Source organism: Sycon ciliatum, chromosome 5 (assembly GCF_964019385.1).
Source record: "Sycon ciliatum chromosome 5, ocSycCili1.1, whole genome shotgun sequence".
NCBI classification, from domain to species: Eukaryota; Metazoa; Porifera; class Calcarea; order Leucosolenida; family Sycettidae; genus Sycon; species Sycon ciliatum.
Window position 1 is genome coordinate 10,908,343 of NC_088647.1, and position 19,811 is coordinate 10,928,153.

General features: G+C 47.0%; 3 protein-coding genes and 1 long non-coding RNA gene across 5 annotated transcripts in view; 1 reads left to right on the forward strand and 3 right to left on the reverse strand.

The window, feature by feature from the left end:
* Nucleotides 1–1,302: 1,302 nt before the first annotated feature.
* Nucleotides 1,303–7,901, reverse strand: LOC135817595 (uncharacterized). 2 transcript variants are annotated; one of them, XR_010553564.1, is made up of 3 exons: nucleotides 7,676–7,890; nucleotides 6,041–6,623; nucleotides 1,303–1,675 (listed from the first exon to the last, which is right to left on the reverse strand). It is a non-coding gene; the product is annotated as an uncharacterized LOC135817595 (long non-coding RNA). The 2 variants fall into 2 exon arrangements; XR_010553563.1 differs by lacking the exon at nucleotides 1,303–1,675 and having other exon boundaries at nucleotides 5,060–6,623; nucleotides 7,676–7,901.
* LOC135817594 (eukaryotic translation initiation factor 4E-1A-like) lies at nucleotides 1,737–3,291 on the reverse strand. Its single transcript, XM_065330813.1, has one exon. It carries the CDS (start codon nucleotides 3,164–3,166, stop codon nucleotides 2,537–2,539), a length of 630 nt encoding a protein of 209 aa, XP_065186885.1. The 5' UTR covers nucleotides 3,167–3,291; the 3' UTR covers nucleotides 1,737–2,536.
* Nucleotides 7,902–8,147: 246 nt separating the features above from the next.
* LOC135817597 (2-oxoglutarate dehydrogenase complex component E1-like) lies at nucleotides 8,148–11,561 on the forward strand. Its single transcript, XM_065330816.1, has one exon. It carries the CDS (start codon nucleotides 8,223–8,225, stop codon nucleotides 11,196–11,198), a length of 2,976 nt encoding a protein of 991 aa, XP_065186888.1. The 5' UTR covers nucleotides 8,148–8,222; the 3' UTR covers nucleotides 11,199–11,561.
* An 829-nt stretch (nucleotides 11,562–12,390) lies between these two features.
* Nucleotides 12,391–19,811, reverse strand: part of LOC135817596 (chromodomain-helicase-DNA-binding protein 8-like) — a 48,830-nt gene continuing 41,409 nt past the window's right edge. Inside the window, exons 41-50 of the mRNA XM_065330815.1 lie at nucleotides 19,581–19,804; nucleotides 19,221–19,445; nucleotides 18,681–18,744; nucleotides 17,860–17,946; nucleotides 17,597–17,685; nucleotides 16,985–17,396; nucleotides 16,821–16,849; nucleotides 16,262–16,330; nucleotides 14,677–14,781; nucleotides 12,391–14,026 (exon numbers count right to left, since the gene is read on the reverse strand). Coding sequence (XP_065186887.1) covers nucleotides 13,784–14,026; nucleotides 14,677–14,781; nucleotides 16,262–16,330; nucleotides 16,821–16,849; nucleotides 16,985–17,396; nucleotides 17,597–17,685; nucleotides 17,860–17,946; nucleotides 18,681–18,744; nucleotides 19,221–19,445; nucleotides 19,581–19,804 — 1,547 coding nt within the window. The 3' untranslated portion in view covers nucleotides 12,391–13,783. The remainder of the gene's footprint in view (nucleotides 14,027–14,676; nucleotides 14,782–16,261; nucleotides 16,331–16,820; nucleotides 16,850–16,984; nucleotides 17,397–17,596; nucleotides 17,686–17,859; nucleotides 17,947–18,680; nucleotides 18,745–19,220; nucleotides 19,446–19,580; nucleotides 19,805–19,811) is intronic.

Below are 19,811 nucleotides of genomic sequence, written 5' to 3' on the forward strand. Positions count from 1 at the left end.
TTTGCTGCTGCCCTCGATCGCTCTGCCTGTAGGTAGATTGGCTCTCTGTCATCCTTCCACTGATCCTGACTCTGGCTTCCGCTGTGCATGCGAAAAGGTCTGCCGTCGTCCCGGGGATCTCAAGCACCACACTCTGTACTGCAAAAGCTAGCAGATAGTCCCTTCGCTATCATTGCCATCGGCAATGGGCATGTTCACGGTGTGCGCACACGGCTGTCGGAACTCGGGGCGGGATCTGGAACCAATCGATACTAGTATTAAGATCGCGAACCGCCCGCTAGAGTGGCTAGACCACGTTGTTCGGATAGATGAAGAAAAGATCCTTGGCAAGTGTATACTGAAGCCAAACAATAAGATGTTTGATAGTGCTGAGCACACATTTAAATATGTACCAATACAGCATACTGCAAAAGTGCAAATACAGTGGTGGTATATGTCAGCCTTGCTTGATAGTTTACCAGGGATGTTGGTTATGTGATGGGGACTGGTTCAGGTGCCAGTTTGGGTCAGATTTCCCCACACAGTCCAGACAAATACAGCACATCACACGACCAAGAGTACATAAACCCCACAATAATCAATTCTACTACTACCAAGAGAAAATTAATAATACGCGGCTAGCATGGCATAATACATACTTGCCAACCATACCGTTTTTCCCATTACTGTGAATATACAAAATTTCGGCGCTGCAAAATTTCGGCACTTCACGATTTTTGACATTTCGGCGGCGATTTATTTTCGGCGTGTGGTAGAGGGCATGGTATAGTGTGACAGAAATAAAAAAAATGGCCAAAAAATTGCGGAAAAATACTTCAAAACGATCAAAAATGGCCCAAAAAAGAGAAAATGACCGAAATTGGCGAAAACCAGGAAGATGAGGGAAATCAGAGAAAATGAAGGGAAACTGGGTGTGTGACTAAGGGATTTGCGTTGGCTGGGTTGGCAAGTATGATAATAACATTTTCATATTTACAATGGCTATTTACCTCGGATGGTTCTTCACTTTCTGCATCACATTTTGTGGATTGAACAAGAAAGATGACTACTACTATTACGGGGGGGGATTTACCAAGAGAAAATAAGATTACCGTACTTTGTATTTCCCCGATTATAAGTCGCACTCGATTATAAGTCGCACCCCTATTTTCAGGTTTGAGCAATGTTGTTGCGATATATTCACTTCAGTAGTAAGTCATGCTCGATTGTAAGTCGCACCCCCTTTTTACTCTGAATTTTAGTGTAAAAAGGTGCGACTTATAATCGGGGAAATACGGTATGCACTCTTGCTACTAGCCCAACGCAATACATATAGTGTGCAACTCCCGGCATCCTTTTTTGACTTTTTATGATGCAATGCTCTTCACAAGAGTGATTTACGATGTTTGTACTGGAGTGTCCCCACAGGATACCGTGATTCCGCGGACGCGCAATTTTCTGAGTTATTGGCTGTCATCCGCGTTTTCGAGAGATTTTGCATAAAACCCGCGTTATTCATGGAAATGTACAAGAAAATAGCACATGTTGAAAACGTACTACAAAGTCGTACCGGTGCATGAGCTTGTACGCCAAAGTTGTATACTTGCATGAAACTGCATTGTAAAGTTGTAGACTCTTTAGGGGTGACAGACACAGTCTTGACACGACCCAGTTTTATAGACTGTCCGATTCGTAGCTGGGCAAAGACCAGACAAGTTGACAGGAACAAACACCCACCCACACATACACAGTGTCAGTACAGTGTGCAATGGACACGTGCTTTCGGGTGTTTCTTGTAGCCTGAACTCAAAATAACAATGGCAGACAGAAAAGAACCTGCAGCCTGCTTAGATAGAGCATCCCCATGCACTCTTGGAGTGCATTGAGGTGCACGCAGAATAAAAGATAAAAAAGGTAAAAAGAGACAACAAAAAGCACGGAACCCTCAACCCAAATTACTGTATAGCAAATGAGCATGTGTTAGTTAAAAAAATGAAAACAGAAAAAGAATATGAATTTATCAAACTACAGCGGTAAATGCCGAATGAGAGCTACCAGGGAGTCTGAAGTCGGAGAACTAGCAGTTATTGTGGTAAAGAACCAGAGGGCTCTCCTACTAGGGTAGTGTCATCAAGACAACATGGTTGAGAACCCACACTTTCAATACAGTGCAAGTGGAGATTTTCGTAGAGGGCACTTCAGAAAACGTGGCTGAGAACGAGAAAGAAATTGCCAACGTACACCATGACACTACGTACCAATGCAGCAAATGCACACAGCACAAGAGGATTGTAAAAAATAGAGTAAACAATAAATAGTCGAGCCGAAGACTGGTCCAAATTTCCACAAACATCGGAAACCACAGAACAAAGACACAAACTGGGCCATCGTAATATCATTATGGCAGCAGAATACTCCAAAGTACCTCAGTTGAGTATATTTCGGCAACATGACTCTCTCCATGCCAGTACAATACTCGGTCGAGAACGTCTTAACGTCATGGCAAGCTCTCTCCTTGGCTGACAAGCAGTAATAGAAGCAGCCATTATAGCAGCATCTATTTGGAGAATGGCTTTCTAGGTGCTGAAATGCTCTTCAACGCATCCTGATGAGGCTCAAAGTGTGTTGTAATACTCGAGGGCAATTTCAAGACTTCACGAAATCTCCGCTCAATTCGATCATTTTGCTGCTTGTCTGTAGTTTTGGTCCACAGAGCCAATTTGTCCATTTTGGCACGAATCTGTACTACAACTCCATTCACACAATCTGCATCATCACCGAATCCTTCGCCGACCAGGAGTAGTAGAATTTCGAGCCAATAAGTGTCCAGCTTTTCAGCACGAACTGTCTTGCCCGTCTGCATTAGCCAGCGACCACCGCGTTTATTTGCGGAATCCTCCCACGTAGGTTCAATTCCTGTCTTGAAAAGCATGTAATCACATCCGGCAGGAAGATTGGAGACAGGCTGGATATGATTGTGAAGAGCCCAGAAATCTTCTACGGTAGAAAAAACTGTGATCTGCTTCAAATTCGTCCTCCACTCACGAGACTTATCGTTCTTGAAAAACCACCAGTCCCAGCCGTTGTGTAACGGATGTTTTACGTAGCTAGAGTCCAAAGCAGCAAGTACATCACCGTCCTGGTCCGTCTTTTCACACGCATCACTACGTTTCTCATCCGACATCATTTTAGGCTTGCCGAGTGGAGAGGAAACGAACTTCCTCCAGCAAAAACCTGAACTGTCAAGGATATAAAGTCACAACCAACAACTGACTCTTCGTCTTTCCAAGAAAAAGTGCAAACAAACATGTAAAAAACATGTGCCAAAATTTATGTGTCAACGTTTTTTTTCATTCCGCGCGCATGCATGCGCATGTACGCAGCGCAGTTCGTAATCGATAGTGCAAACCAGGGAGTCGTAATTTTACAAATTATACAAAGATTGTTTAGTAACTGGTGGTGTTAGTGGACAAGTATAGCGTAATTTACTTACTTGTTGTAGTTCCTTGGTCTTTCTCTTAGCTACAGTCCATTCAGAAAAGGTTGGTATCCTAGCTTTTGGCCATAAACGGGTCAAATTTTGAGTTTTCGTCTCCTTTTTTTTTGGCAATCCCCCATGGAATGCTCTTCCAATTGTGTTTTTGAAGTCTATTTCTCCAAAAAGCAAGCCATAACAAGAATAGGATTTCGGCCAGGTTTTGCCCCCAAAGCACTGAATTGGGTAAAAACCATGAAAATCCAGGCCGTTCACTCCACTTGCATAACAGTACCGTAAAATCCCGCCAGAGCGCCCCTACCTCCTCGACGCTTCAGGTGGGGAGGGGCGGATGGGCGAGTCCTATTTGTCGCATTCAGTGCTACATGAAAAAGTACTCACCCTACGAAAACTGTTCGTGCATCTCGTACACCGACCAAAGGTCAAGAGCCAGGAGTCATGCAGACCCGACAAAACGCAGGGTTTGTGCGATCCCTGGTCAGGAGGGTGGGCACTGTTGCGTACATTTCCAACGGGGTTGAGCACGCGTCTGCAGTGCAGTACGGCATCACAGACTGCGACAGAGTCATACGAGGATACAATCAATCACGTCCCTGACAAGAAGTCAGGGAGGGGCGGATGGGAGAGACGGGGCGCTCTGGCGGGATTTTACGGTACATTTGCGGTTCGAACCCCAGTTGAGGTGCCTTTTTGGACCCTTTTTCAAGTTTCGAATCGCGCGGCACTGCACAGTGTACCACAAAATCGCCAAACACGGGAGCTCTCCAGAGCCAGCGCCCAACCTTTTCTGAATGGACTGTACCTAGCTAGCGCTAGCGGCTGCGCTCGTACTCGTAGAGCATAGAATCAAGCGCTAGTACTTAGTAGTATCAAGAGTACATAACCCCCCCCCCCCCGGGTTTATGTACTCTAATTGGGCGCCTGGGCAGTGTGGATGCGCAGTGCGCTTCTGATCTGGCCCTCTCACCCAGACAGATTCTGCTCCTGACGTCACCTCGATATTTTGCAGCAAAATGTTACTGCGCAAAAATCTTCGATATTTTGCTGAGCCTACACCATGTACCAGTACACTCAGGGTGCGTTTGGTTGGTACGATCTAAACTGTAGAACAGGATCGAACAGCTGGTGCACATGGAGCAGCCTCATGCCAACCAAACGGTACCGGAAACAGAGCACATTTTTGTGAAAAATATGCCAAACGTGGTGCATTCTTCAAAATTTGTATGGGTCACCATGGTCACTGTGTACGGTACGACGAGTCCAACCCAAAAGCGTATGCACGTGATCATTTGGGACCAAAATCGATGTTCCCGACAAGTTTCACCGTGAAAAAGTGAAACTGCTCGGTCTGCTCCGGCCTCGAGGCCGGAGCAAGCAGAACACGTTCTGGCCGACCCAGAACAGGTGCAGTCCCAACCAAACACGCTGTTCTGGCGAATCCTGTTCTAGGTCGTACCAACCAAACGCGCCCTCAGGCTACAGCTACAGCCTGAGCAGGGTGTGTTTGGTTGGTACGATCTAGAACATAAGTATGCCCCCAGGTTCTTCCAAAATCATGGTGATCAACAGTGAATCGCAGTGATATTTCGGTGAACTGATCTGTTCTTTTCTTTTATTTGTTGATAATTACGGATAACCCAAAGGCTGGAGTGCCCATGTTATTAAGGGGTATTTCCGGACAAACGAGCATCATGATTGTAATGAGCTCAGCAGCGAGCGAAAACAAAAGCAATGGGATGGATGAACATATTATCAAGTTCAAAAGACAAAAAGGGACGGATATCTCGGTGCGACAACACAGGCAGGGTCATAGGACGGAGGAAAATCCGTACAATTGACTGATCGATGGGAAGTTTTTAACAAAGCGTTCTGTGCAGCATATCACGCTGAGCGGGTAAAAAACAAGGAAATCTTTGTATCAGGCATCGATTTTACCCAAAATCTCGATATCAAGTTTGCTCATCATCAAGTTTGCTCTGATTTTGCCGCAATTTCTGGGGTGCTAAGTCGAATAGTCTTGGTCCGAGGAAACTGAGACGCTCCCTTTCTCCTTTATTCCCAATCGAACTTGCCACTTCCACCGAAACTGGGCGACTGCGCCCTACTAGATGGGGATTTGTATGCAAAATGTCACTAAAAGCACCATTTCGCGATTATAAGAGCACGGACGACTGCAGCCCATATGTGGTAGCCTTCTGGACGCTGAGTCGACTGGTTTTGGTCCGAAAAGGCTGCGATGCAGCGTTCGGCCCTTATTCCCAATTGAACGTGGTGGAATAAGCGGTCTCGTGTTCATACGTACACAAATCACCAGGTCACCGTTCCTGCAGGCTACAACTTTCACACCAAGGTTCAACTCGAGTGACAGGCCTGACTTTTCATTATCAATAATTATTAGTATTTGACTGTTTATCTGTGACAAAACCAATATAATAAAATAAAACGTTAACACAGTGCCTCAGAGCCTCCGTTGACCAGACACAAGTAAAGTATGTGTACGATATGGATAGGGATTGGTACACCGGCCTGGGAATGACAATACAAGAACAAAAGAAAGCAACTTACCAGATCTATACAATAAGAGGTGGCAGCTATTGTTTCTTTTTCTTCTGATGGGCATTATGAATCTGGAGGTGTGGTTGATCTCCACTGTGAGCTTGCCATCGACAGTGCCAATTGCAGTGCCTGCACTATCTCCACTGTGAGCTTGCCATCGTCAGTGTCAATTGTAGTGCCTGCACTATCTCTATTATCAGGCAGCCCGCATAGTCTGCAAGCCTAGGATCATAGCATCTTAGTGATCCAAACAACAATGGCAATAAATCCAGATTGCCAAGGGATTTACAAGTTCCTTGTGGTATCTGTGTCTCCAGCTTCTCCAATCTCCACACTGTAATAAGCCGGCTGGCGAAGAGATTGCTCACAACTAAGAATCTCCGTGCTGCTTCAATTAGGCAGTTTATCGTAGTCTGTCCATGGCACCCTTAGCAGTGCTGCGTGGGAGCAAATGTGAGATAATTGCTGGCCATAACCAGCAACCTGCACATGATGTGCACTTTGGCTGACATAGGTCTGTAGGCAGGGAGACAGCCACATGCTGCACAGTAGTTCCTTATTGCCACTGCCACGTGAACCGGAAGTCACCACACTGAAAGAAGAAAAGCACAAGTACACAGAATCAATGCAGTCACTTGTAGCAACAAAACAGCTACTTTCAGCACCTCATTTTCATTCTACAAATTTGATATTCATGCCAGGCAACAATGCAGCTTCTTTGCGATGCAATGGGCGATGCGACGCGATCTGCGACGGTGGGGTGCGATGCGAACTTGTGAAATATGATTCACAGAAGAAGTCAACGATGCGACGACGCCTTGCTGATCTGGCGCAAAGGTCAATGCAGGTGGGTACGTCACCATGGTATTTGCGTGGCTTTGGTACAACTTTACAGGCAACTCTTGAACCTTTGTACAACTTTGTTGCAGAAAAGATCAAAATCATACGCCACATCACTTGTCGCATCGCGAAAGTTGAGCCAAGCCCAGCTTCTGCGATGGCCCAGTTGCGGCAGTTGCGTGAAAGTTGAGCCAAGCCCAACTTCTGCGATGGTCCAATTGCAGCAGTTGCGTGGGCTGCGAGATGGCTACGATGAGAGGATTTCCCGGTTTCGCGGCCGTCGCATCGCAAAAAATGATCCTGTGAACTCCGCTCAACACTTCAGCTGGTGAAAAATCCCACCGGCTTTGTTCCCTATCGAAGATATGCAAAACATTTCATGGGGTCACCCCGGTGAGTCAGTGGAACCGCTTATGCAGTTATGGACGCTAAATAGAGAGTGAGCCAGCGGATCCATTAATTTAATGGGCGCTATGTAAAGTATGTATGCAGCGTGAGTCGCTAGTGCAAGTGCAACGCTGTGCTGCGAGTTCGCGATTTCGCCAAAGCATCTCAACTGATGATGTAATCGCATAGCCTCTATATATAGCTATAGCTCATTCTTCAGTAATGCGACATTGGCATACTTATGCTCACTCTCACTCTCAGGGGTGTTCGAAACGTGTCACAACAGCTCAAGGCGAGTGGATGTTATGATGCCGCGCTATGGGCGGGTATCACTTTAATCTCCCGTGCATTCGAAACTTTGGTCTATCGCTTTACAAAGCGGTTTGAGTAGGTATTCGCGATTTGTAAATGCCTTACCTACTGTGACATTGATGACCATACTCCTTGTCAAGTCAGCCACAAACGTGAAACATACGTTCCTTGTGGGTGTTTACGAGCGGCCGCTTCGAAACTCCGAGGTGATGTTACATCATGATATCACTTCATAACACCTCTCCAGTGTGCAGGAAAGGACTCCTGACAAGACCAGTAAAATAGTTCGTATTACTTCAAGGCTGGAAGTACGAGTACAGTAAAATTATTCATTGACTGAAATACTACTCTGATTTGGACTATTCGTGACGCCTGGCGCCTTGGAGGCCGAGGCGCTCCGCTATGGTATGTTTTTTGCGCTCACTGGATCGTACTCCCTGCTTCGCAAATGCGAAAAATCTACACAGACTATGGCAACATCGAACCGGTACGTAAGATCCGGATGTCCATGGCCCATCGTTCGCGACATACATGAAGGCGATTTTTGTTCCTTTTGCAAAGATGTGTTGCGAAAGCGATTTTGCGATAAGAATTTGAAGTACAAGTGTATTCAGCGCGTTGCGGACGTTGCAGTTGTCTTCTTCCTGCAGCCATGCTTCGCGCTGGTAGTGTTTTGCGGCGGCTTTCACGTTGCCAAAATGTCTCTGGACGATGTGCAAGCCAGGTGGCCAAGGAAGTCACTCGTGAGCCATTCCTCAATGGCAGCTCGGGTGTATACGTGGAAGAAATGTACGAATCATGGTGTAAGGACAACAATAGTGTTCACAAATCGTGGGATGCGTTCTTCAAAGCAGCTCGTGCTGGAGCACGGCCTGGAGAGGCACACGCTCGTCCTCCTACGGCTTCCGGTGCATCCTTGCCTATGAGTAAGGGAGTATCGGAGGAGAAGCTGCAAAGCATTGTGGATGATCATTTATCTGTGCAACATCTTATTCGTGCCTATCAAATTCGTGGTCACAACATTGCCAGTCTTGATCCTTTGGGCATTCTGGATGCTGATCTGGATAATACCACGCCGCAGGACCTGTTGTCGTACACAAATCGCTTTACATCCTCGGATATGGATCGTGTATTTCGTTTACCTAGTAGCACGAAGCTGGGTGGTGGAGAAGATCAGCTACCACTTGGTGAAATACTGAAGAGACTTCAGCAGATCTATTGTAAGAATGTTGGTCTGGAGTATATGTTCTTACAGAGCAAAGAGCAGTGTGACTGGATTCGTGAAAGGTTTGAAACACCCGGCTGCATGGCACTGAGTGTCGAGGAAAAGCGTATATTGATGGCTCGTCTTATCCGCTCAACTCGCTTTGAGGAGTTTCTGGCGCGCAAGTGGACGAGTGAGAAGAGGTTTGGCTTGGAGGGATGTGAAGTTCTCATTCCGGCTCTGAAGCAAGTGATTGACACGTCCAGCTCTCTCGGTGTTGATAGCTTTGTTATGGGTATGCCGCATCGTGGCAGACTGAACGTCTTGGCCAATGTAGCTCGCAAGCCACTGGATCAGATCATCGCCCAGTTTGACTCAGCATTGGAATCTGGCGAAGAAGGATCGGGTGATGTCAAGTACCATCTAGGGACTTATCAAGAACGTCTCAATCATGCATGCAACAAGCAGATCAAAATTTCACTTTGTGCAAACCCCAGTCACTTGGAGGCCGTAGACCCAGTCGTTCAGGGGAAAACACGTGCCGAGCAGTTCTACGGTGAGGACCATAGTGGTGAGAAGTCAATGAGTATCTTGATCCACGGCGATGCTGCATTCTCCGGCCAGGGTATTGTCTACGAGACATTCCACTTGAGTGACTTGCCGGATTACAGCACCCACGGCACGATCCATGTGGTTGTCAACAATCAGATTGGCTTCACAACCGACCCACGCAGCTCGCGCTCGTCTCCCTACTGCACAGATGTAGCTCGTGTCGTTGGCGCTCCTATCTTCCATGTGAACGCCGATGACCCCGAGGCAGTGATGCATGTGTGCAAGGTGGCTGCTGAATGGAGAAAGCACTGGAAGAAGGATGTGGTGATTGATTTAGTTTGCTACCGGCGCAATGGTCACAATGAAGTGGATAACCCCATGTTCACTCAGCCACGCATGTACCAGACCATTCAGAAGCACCAGTCCGCACTCGATCTCTATCGTGAGAAGATTGTCAGCGATGGTACGGTCACACGTGATGAGTATGATGCTGAGCTGAGTAAATACGATCAGATCTGTGAGACGGCTTTCACTGAGGCAAGGAATCAAGACCACCAGGTTGACAAGTGGCTCGACTCACCTTGGAAAGGTTTCTTTGCCAAGGGTGGCAGTCCTATGCCAGATGTACCCAGCAGCGGCGTACCCATGGAACAACTCAAACACATGGGCAAGATATTCAGCACTGTGCCAGCTGACTTCACCATCCATGGCGGCTTGAAGCGTGTTCTCGGACAGCGTGCAGAGATGTTGGAGAACGGCTTGGTGGACTGGGCTGGTGGTGAAGCTATGGCTATTGGTAGTCTGCTTATGGATGGCAATCATGTTCGCTTGAGTGGCCAAGATGTGGAACGTGGTACCTTCTCCCATCGCCATCATGTTTTGCACGATCAGAAGATAGACCGCAAGGAGTTCCGACCTCTAAACAACCTGTCTCCGGATCAAGCGGTCTACACTGTGTGCAACAGCTCTCTTTCAGAATATGCTGTACTGGGATTTGAGCTCGGCTTCAGCATGACCAACCCCAACAGCCTGGTGGTATGGGAGGCTCAATTTGGTGACTTCAACAACACCGCCCAGTGCATTATCGACCAGTTCATCAGCAGTGGCCAGACCAAGTGGGTACGTCAGAGCGGTCTCGTCTTGCTTCTACCCCATGGTTATGAAGGCATGGGCCCAGAGCATAGCAGTGCACGGCCGGAACGCTTCCTTCAAATGTGTAGTGACGATGCTGACGTCATACCCACACCTGTTGATGGGCGCACGCTTGACATGCAGCAGCTACATGACATCAACTGGATTGTAGCCAACTGCAGTACTCCAGCCAGCTTCTTCCACATCCTGCGACGACAGCTGCAGCTTGATTTCAGAAAGCCGCTCATCATCTGTACACCGAAGAGTCTGTTGCGCCATCCTGATGCGCGCTCATCCCTTGATGAGATGTGCGAGGGCACGCATTTCCGTCGTGTTTTACCTGACCCGGAACTCCCGGAAGGCAGCGCCTCTATCAAGCGTGTCATCTTCTGTACTGGCAAGGTCTATTATGACTTGGCCAAGGAGAGGCAGCGTCTGGGCGAGGATACCAATGTTGCTCTTGTTCGCATTGAGCAACTCTGCCCCTTCCCGTATGATCTTATCCAAGAGGTGGAGGCTAGCTATCCTAATGCCTCGCTCATGTGGGTACAGGAGGAGCCCAAGAATCAGGGCTACTGGCAGTATGTGCAAGCTCGCTTCAATACAGCACTTGTCAACTCCAGCAAGTCTCCCATCTGCTATGTCGGCCGCGCTCCCTCAGCTGCTCCTGCTACCGGTTCCAAGAAAACGCATCAGAATGAGCTTGACAGCCTGCTTCACGGTGCATTCACCGGCTGCTAAGTCTTGGAGTTGCATATAATATGTGTGTTTGTGTGTGTGTGTGTGTGTGTGTGTGTGTGTGTGTGTGTGTGTGTGTGTGTGTGTGTGTGTGTGTGTGTGTGTGTGTGTGTGTGAGACAGTATATGCGGCTGTGCTTGTGTGGAACGTGTATGGATTTTTAGATTCAATTGATGATTTAGTCATATTTTTCTCGATTTCATTTTGTATTTGCACCTATTTACAGCATGTAGAACGTATAATTCGTCTCCCCCCCCCCCTCTCACTCACTCATGCACATACGACCACTATAAGTATAAGTATTGTAGACAAGACTATTTCATCCATCCCCTGTATTTTGTCATTGAAACCACTGATCAACAGTCACCACAACAGAGATTCTGTGTGTGCTTGTTCATGTGTGTTGTGCGAAGCGGTCTGCAAGGGGACACCTCCGCTACATGTACTGTGTACTGCCAGTATGCTTTTGCTTGGGAGTTGCAGACATGTTTGGCTTGGTTTGGTCTGTACTGTATGTACGTAGCCCACCCTGGTTGCATGTACAGGTACATACATGTACCTGTACATGCAACCAGGGAGTTGTGAGTACATAATAGAGAGGTTCCGGGGTACGATTTTCCGTGCCAAAATTCGTGTGGGCGCTACGGATTTTTTTCCAGGCGTGCTCCATACGATTTTTCGTCACGGAGAATCCGTGTGGACTGGCTTTCACACGAACCATGTTTCGTATGGAGATTTTGCATCATCGGGTGCAGAAAGATTTTTCGCGTACAAATTTGGTACGAGAAACATGGATTTTCCGCGGGAAGTTTTGATTTCGGTACAAATAAAAAGGCATAGCGCGGGAATGTGACGTGTTTGCGATCGTAACCTAGGCAATGACGGCAAACACATAAGTTCCGTACTCCGGAACATTTCACTGCTCGAAAACGACGTATAAAAAATCCGTAGCGCCTCTACGGATTTTGGCACGAAAAATCGTACTCCGGAACCTTCCTAATGCAACCAGGGAGTTGTGAGTACATAATCACTAATGCCTGATTGTCATGCAAACAATAAACAATAGTCGCGCGCGTGCAAGAACGTTGTTTCCAAGAGATAGGTACTCAGTACTGGGATGTTCGTACTTTTCAGCAATCTGGCTGCGTGTGTTCAGGGAGACCGATCAGCCACTCGCCACACAACAGAGCGAAGATAGAGGATAGAATTCATCTGAAACAAGAACTTGAGCAGGTTAAAAACAGAGCAAAGCAGAAACCAAAAAACATGCTACTGGAGAAGCAGAAAGAAAGTAGGGGGGCGAGGCATGTTGCGAGCCAGGCAGCATGAACCCAAGCTAGACACAGGTGCACAGCAAGATAATGTGTGTGATATATTATAAGTAAGATATGATTTTTTGATAGCACGCTGTCACACTGCATGTTCACTGGGGAGGAAAAGCATACATGTACAAGACTTGCTTAGCACAAAGGTTAAAATGAGAGCCATCAATAGGTCAGATGACATCTGAACAGAGGATCAAAATATATGTGATTACACTGCCAGAAGAACTGATAAGAGGTGGCAGTAGAAAGCAGGACCAGCTGAAGCAGTAGTACATTATAGAGACAGCAGTAGCATACTACAAGTAAGGCATGAAGTGTGGAACAAATACTACATGTGCGGCACACTTACCCACCAAACACACACATACACTCTAGAGGAATGCAGGCATGTACAGGCAGGCTGTGGGCAGCAGTAGCAGCAACAGCAATACAAAATACCTGTACACTAATGCCTAGAAACACAGGCAGCACTTAATTGACGTAGGTAGTGTAGAGGTGTAGCGCTTACACATTGTCACACATTGTTGTACAGTCATACATAGCTAGCACAAGCGGACACCACACATACACACTGCCGCTGAACTTGTTGGCCAGGTGTCGACACACTGTTGTGAAATGAATGTGTATTGGGTGGCATGATTGGCACAGCGCAAGCAAAGAGCCACATTGTGAAGTGTGCTGGCAGTAACTGTTAGCAGCATCATGCAGCACTAACAACGGGCTACAGGAAGTTGAAAACTGACTAACCATGCCACTGTGTGCTCATACTAAACAGGCTGACAGTGTGCACAGCATAGTCCGCTGTACAATGTCAAGTCAATGGCACATGGTAGTTAGTAGGAGCATAATACCTGGTGTGCATCTCGTGTAGTAGACAACAGTCAACCAGACTACGGTCAACCAGACACGATAAACACAAACATAAAATTTTGACATGGAAGTATGTAGTGCATAGCCCACTGCTACTGTGCACGCACATGTAAGTCAGTGCAGATACCGACAGAGTAGTGAGTTGGCACTGACACTCACTGAGTACAACTGTATGATACACAGATGCTGCATTATTTAGCAGCTACATAGAGCACAAGATTGCCTGACACAGATACATGCCACATACACATGTGCCTGAACACATACGTCCATTGAGAATACAAAGCACATTGCACACTACTGTACAGCAAGTCAAGTATGTATAGTGAAAAAGGCTGTACAGGAAGGTACGAGAAAGAGCAGTACAAGGACGGTATAGACACAAATATGAAGCTACTCGTACTCATCATCATAATTCTCATCACTGTCATCACCACCATTTAGAGAGGCAGCTGCTCTAGCTGTTGCTGCAGTACTCTGGCGACTGGAATGAGACGCATGATGGTGATTATTCTGCTTGGACTTGGCTGACTTGGCCGACTTGGCTGATTTGGCTGATTTGGCTGTGGCTTTGGCACTACTGTTACTGGGTGCTTCATAGGGTACTCGACTATGAAGATGACTGGACAGTAGGTCCTAAAACAACAAAACACAATGGCACCGCCGTACAGTTGGGCAGGGAAATGAGGCTAGTCACAAACACACACACGCGCACATATGACAAGGCATTACACGATTGGTAAAAGTTAGTAAAAAAATATAAAAAAATTCATGGTTCGCGTGAGACTCGGCTGGAGATAGAGTTTTCCGCATCGGCAGGAACACCACCACCCTCTAGGATCAAGGCGCAGATGCAGCTCCTAAGCGGTGGGAGGTGAGTAGATCAGACCCACCACAAAGTGGTCAAAGACCGAAAATCCCATTCACTGCATCCATGTTTCCCTCGTGCCAGGCCACGTAGCTAGTAATAGCTAATAGAAATACTAAGTAGCTAGTAAAGTGACCATGATATGCGGACATACATGTACATCAGAATGAATTCTGGACGTCATGGAAGCAAAAAAGGACCATGGAATCCACATGCACAACAAGAGTCGACCGGGGCAGTCAAGAAACAAAGTGCATCGCAGGAGACTTGAAACAAGAAACGAAGTCATCAAATTCTGAAAACTACTCCCAGGTGTGGGTATGCCATAGTACCAGTACAGTGATCATACAGGGCATACAGCCTTTAATGTCAGTCAAGAGCACACAGCCACGGACAGACCATCAGCTAGCCAACTTACAAACTTCATAACAGCAGCAGCCCAAGAAGGTGCCACGTCAAACGTGGGATTGCGTTCCAACCAAGGTTCTAGTTTGCGAAGTGTGGGTGCAGCTTTACCAGCAATCTGCAGACACATCAGAGCAAGAGAGAGAGAGAGAGAGAGAGAGAGAGAGAGAGAGAGAGAGAGAGAGAGAGAGAGAGAGAGAGAGAGAGAGAGAGAGAGAGAGAGAGAGAGAGAGAGAGAGAAAGAAAGAGAGAGAAAGAGAGAGAGAGAGAGAGAGAGAGAGAGAATGAGAGAGAGAGAATGAGAGAGAGAGAGAGAATGAGAGAGAGAGAGTAGTGGGTAATGAGAGAGAGAGAGAATGAGAGAGAGAGAGAGAGAGAGAGAGAGAGTAGTGGGTATGCTGTACATGTCCTGTACCATCAAACTCATCTTCTGGTACTGGATGATGTTCATGCAGTGACCGGACCAGTGTGTCAAGAAGTTGTGATAGCTTCATCACGTTGCCTGTATCCTGCATGCCCCGTTCCATTGTGTACAACCCCCGACACATGTACGGCCAGCATAGAGAAGGCCCTAAGTGCAAGCTTTCTTGTATACATGTGGTGGGATTGCATGTACTTGGTCCGCCAAGTTAAAATTGGCGCTTATCTTCTCACTTGGTTTTTCGGTGTTCTGCCAATGTCACACGGCATGGAACCACCGATTCACCATCCGAACATAACCATTGACCATTGCATCCGACGACATGGCAGCACAAACCATCACAGAAGTTGCGATCGGTTCGTTTGAGTCTTTTTGACGGAGCTGCCGCCGACGAACACTTCCGTCAGCGCAAGAAAACACTGCAACCTCCGCTCGAGTCCGTAAAATAGGTCAGGATGTTCGCATTTCAGAGCGATGGAGAATACAGTTTCTGTCTACTTCCAGCTGTCTGATGGCAAGGATTGTTTACCCCTGGGAGGTATAGAAAAGCTGAAAAAGCACTTCGCGAGCTTGAATTTCAGTGCTTGCACAGTACAGCGCCTAGTGAAGGGCTATCACCAGCCCCCTACTCTGTTTGTGCGCCCCCCTGTGAAAAATTGCCGCCCCCCTACTCATTTTCCGACTTTCGTGTTTTTCATGCATAGATGGTTCATAAAGGCACATTTGTCTGGGGTTGAAGTCAGGGATTCGCCCCATACGTTGCATTTGGCGTGGCAAGACAATATTGGAAAGTGGAAAAATGGGATATAGGGTAACTGTTTCCCATGCCCCCCCCCCCCCCCCCTACTATTTTGACCTGGCAACCCTGCGTAGTATCTCGTACAAGTGTAACGCCACATAATTGCTGCATGCATGCATGCATGCAGGAAAGAGGGCACAGAGACTCCACAAAATACTACAGATTTCCAGGTCTCCACTCTCCAACAGTACAATGGGTTCATACTAACTCCATAGGTCTAATGCACACAAAAATCAGGATGACTGGTAGCATACGGCAAGTAACTAGATGATCCAAAGCCTATAATAGTATCAGGTCCCCAATACAGGAGAACACATACAGATCAAATACAATCACAAAATGTTCAATTGCAATGAGTAATGTGTACTAAAGCCTTACCTTTCGGCCAGTAATTCGATTTACAACGCTGACACGTTCCTCACCAGTAAGGTTTTTCGTACTGACAGACTGTAGGCCAGAAACACAAGCACACAGATACCAACACAGTGGTGAGCAAATACTCACACAAGCATGGCTAATAACACACATAAAACGCTCACTGAAAGCTGTGCCTATAGGCAAACAAATTTAAGGTTCACATGAGACTCGGCTAGAGGCCAAGTTTTCCGCGTCCGTAGGAACGCCACCACCCTCATGGATCAAGGCGCAGATGCAGCTCCTAAAGCGGTGGGTGGTGAGTAGATCAGACCTATGCCTATAGACTACATCCATAACAATCCTCTCCCCCCCCCCCCCCCTCCCTCCTTCCAAATATAAATGTAGTACTTGCCCACTGTCAGTAGGTCACACAGGGCTGCTGGCAAACGGGAAAGAGATTCAAATGGAATCTTGGAAAGATGACTCAATTAGCGGCTGCACAGTGGCTGACACCCCCTGAATCCCCACACTCTGGGTCGACTTGGAAATGATACACACACATATACACACATAAGCATACCTGCTGGCGTTTGGAAGAAGCCGAGGAACCTGAAAAGAGAGGAAAAGACATGGATAGGTGTTAGTACATGTCTCAACATCAACATCAGTGACACCAATGAAGAAAATGATAGGAATGCAAAAAGAAGCAAGTTATACCGGTATCTACACTAAATGTTAACATACTTGCACTGGCAGAAGCCGCTGAGGCAGGAGGGCGGCCAGGCTTCCTCTTTTTGGCCGCTGGGGGCGGCGGTGGTGATGGTTCACGGCGGCATGAAGATTTAACGGGCTCTTCACGATGCTTGGACTTCTTTGTCTTTGCCTTCTTTTTCTTGTGAACTTTCTTCTTCTTGCCAGCGGCTGCAGCAGCAGCAGCAGAGGCAGCAGGTGGAGCAACGGAAGTCTTAGCACGACCCCATGCACCACCATCATTGTCTTCTTCATCGTCATCATCGTCGAAGTCCTGATCTTGAGAGAAGTCATCTTCATCGTCATAGTGCTCTTCTACACTTTCATCCGTCTCACTCATGTTAGCAATGGCTACTGCACTTGCATAGCCACGTGCTGGTGTACGGGATGATTTGCGCTCTGTTTCCTACATCAACAAAAAAAAGTGTACATAATACATACCAGGACACATGTCAATGTCACAGAATTGTGTGCTTGCCATGTCTCAGAATACCTATACACTTCAGGTATAGATAAAGAAATCCCCAGCTACAACACGCACGCACGGATACATGCACAACAGTCACACAAACAAATGTCACGCAGTCGTGAGAGAGCAGAACTTACCTGCTGCAGTACAGTGTAATCTGGATGGGATCTGAGCCAGTCCTTCAGCTGACTTTGAAGCGGAGCAGATTGACCCACTAGCTTACGACCTACAAAGCATAATAACAACAGCCGGGAGTCGTTTCTACACATAAGCATTTCACTGAGAACTATTGAAGGCTGTGGCTAATGCCACTCGCTATCACAGCAAACAAGCACAAAGCCTTTCACACCGGCTCATAGTTGGTTCGCAGCAGGCACAGACAGGCATAGTGAACACATACCAGACGGTTTGTGAATGACTGGCACTCGCACTGCTTGAGACGCTGGAGAGTTGTGACTGCTGTACTCGGACATGGGTGTGGCTGTACCTACAGCAAAAAGCACAGCATACATCAGACTAAGACTCAGACATGACCAACGCGGAAGCGATGATAGTTAACAGCTATGTGACATAAGAACTTGTGCTGGAATTACACCATTCAACAGTTTGCAAGGCTGATGAATTGGCCACCACTAATGCTGTAACACTGTAAATCTGTAGGCATAATACACACACACATACACACGCACGCACGCACTCACACACACACACACACACACACACACACACACACACACACACACACACACACACACACACGCACGCACACGCACGCACGCACGCACACATATGGACGCACCCGCAGCCACACATGCATGCATGCATGCACACCCGCACACCCTCCTACACGCACACATGCACACACACACACATCAATTATCAACGTTACTCATAGATTTTGGGAAACACAACACTCCACAGTTCCCCAAAAGATGCCACAGTTCAACACTGGACTGGTTAGCATGTGTCTGAGCATGTGTCTGTGCATGTGTCTGTGCAGCTGGGCTCGGTGAAAATCCAACCAAGTTGCAAAACTGGTGCCCTGGACCACTTCCGATTAGGTGACTAGTACTGATTCGTACATACATGTGTACATCCAGCCACATCCGTAGCACTTAGGTTGAGGGTGCCAGATACGCACTTAGGGTCGGATTTCACCGAGCGCAGATGTACAATGATAGAACAGATGTTAAAGCTACTGTGTTTAAATACGGTACTCACCAGACGCAGCAGCAGCAGCAGCTTTCGTTTTGTTTGTCTTGAATGTCATCTTCAATCCATCACCCTGCAGCACAAGTAGAATAATGAAAATAAGAAAGCGGCAATCAGCGTGCAGGTTCAGAACCCTCTGTGCACCTGTACAATCCCAATTCTTTCCACCATTTATATATTGAATGAAAACATGACGTATTTAAAAACACCAGTCATTCTGATATCAGTGTTCGTTAGTATCAAGTCTTGCCCATGGTGTGTGCTTTGGTTATCTCCAGTTGTTTGTTTTTATGAATACTAAATGCGGACTTGTGCTGACAAGTCACTGTAAATAGCAAACCAGCAGGGTGGGTCCTTGCAAGCCAGATATGAAAGAAAGATTTTTTTTCTTTCTTTCATATTTCATATCTGGCTTGCAAGTGTTGAGTTTCGGAGAGAAAAGAGCAGTACATGGCATGTGGCCTCTTAATTTCCTAAAAAACTTTGAAATTCTCCGTGAAGTCCAAATTTGAAATTGCAACACCAACACTGAACAAATCAAATACTTACTCTCTTGACCTTGAAGTCAGATTTCTTGGGAACGAAATCCTCGCTGTCAGACACGTCTGGACTGCTATAAGCTGCATCATCCTCATACATGGCTTGCTCATACTCACACGGCACAGAGTACTGAGCACTGGCGTTGCTATGGCTTGCTACGGCCTCTGCTGATGGCCATGCTCCTTGCATCACGGTGTACACCAAGCTCTGCAGACGGCGCACTATGTGCCGCTCCTATGCCAGGGTGGAACAAGACAGAAGCAACAAATTTTTTCTTCACTTTAAACATACTAAGAACATAGAAAGTGCATTAAAAGGGATGGCATGTTGAACATACACAGGCAAGCAGTATAAAAGCAAATGTTGTACCTTTGGCCACCTGACGTGCGTGATGATCTCTGGTGAAATACTGATCTGCATACCAGCAGAGTTCTCACCACCGCCACAAGCAGCATCAGAAGTGGACGACTTGGAACTGCTGTCGGAAGAGGTTGGGTGTGCACTATGATGGCGACTGCTGCTGTTTTCCTTGCTCGAGGAGCTTGTTGCTTCATTCAATGAGGCTTCACCATGTGACTTCACACTGCCATCACCTGTGTT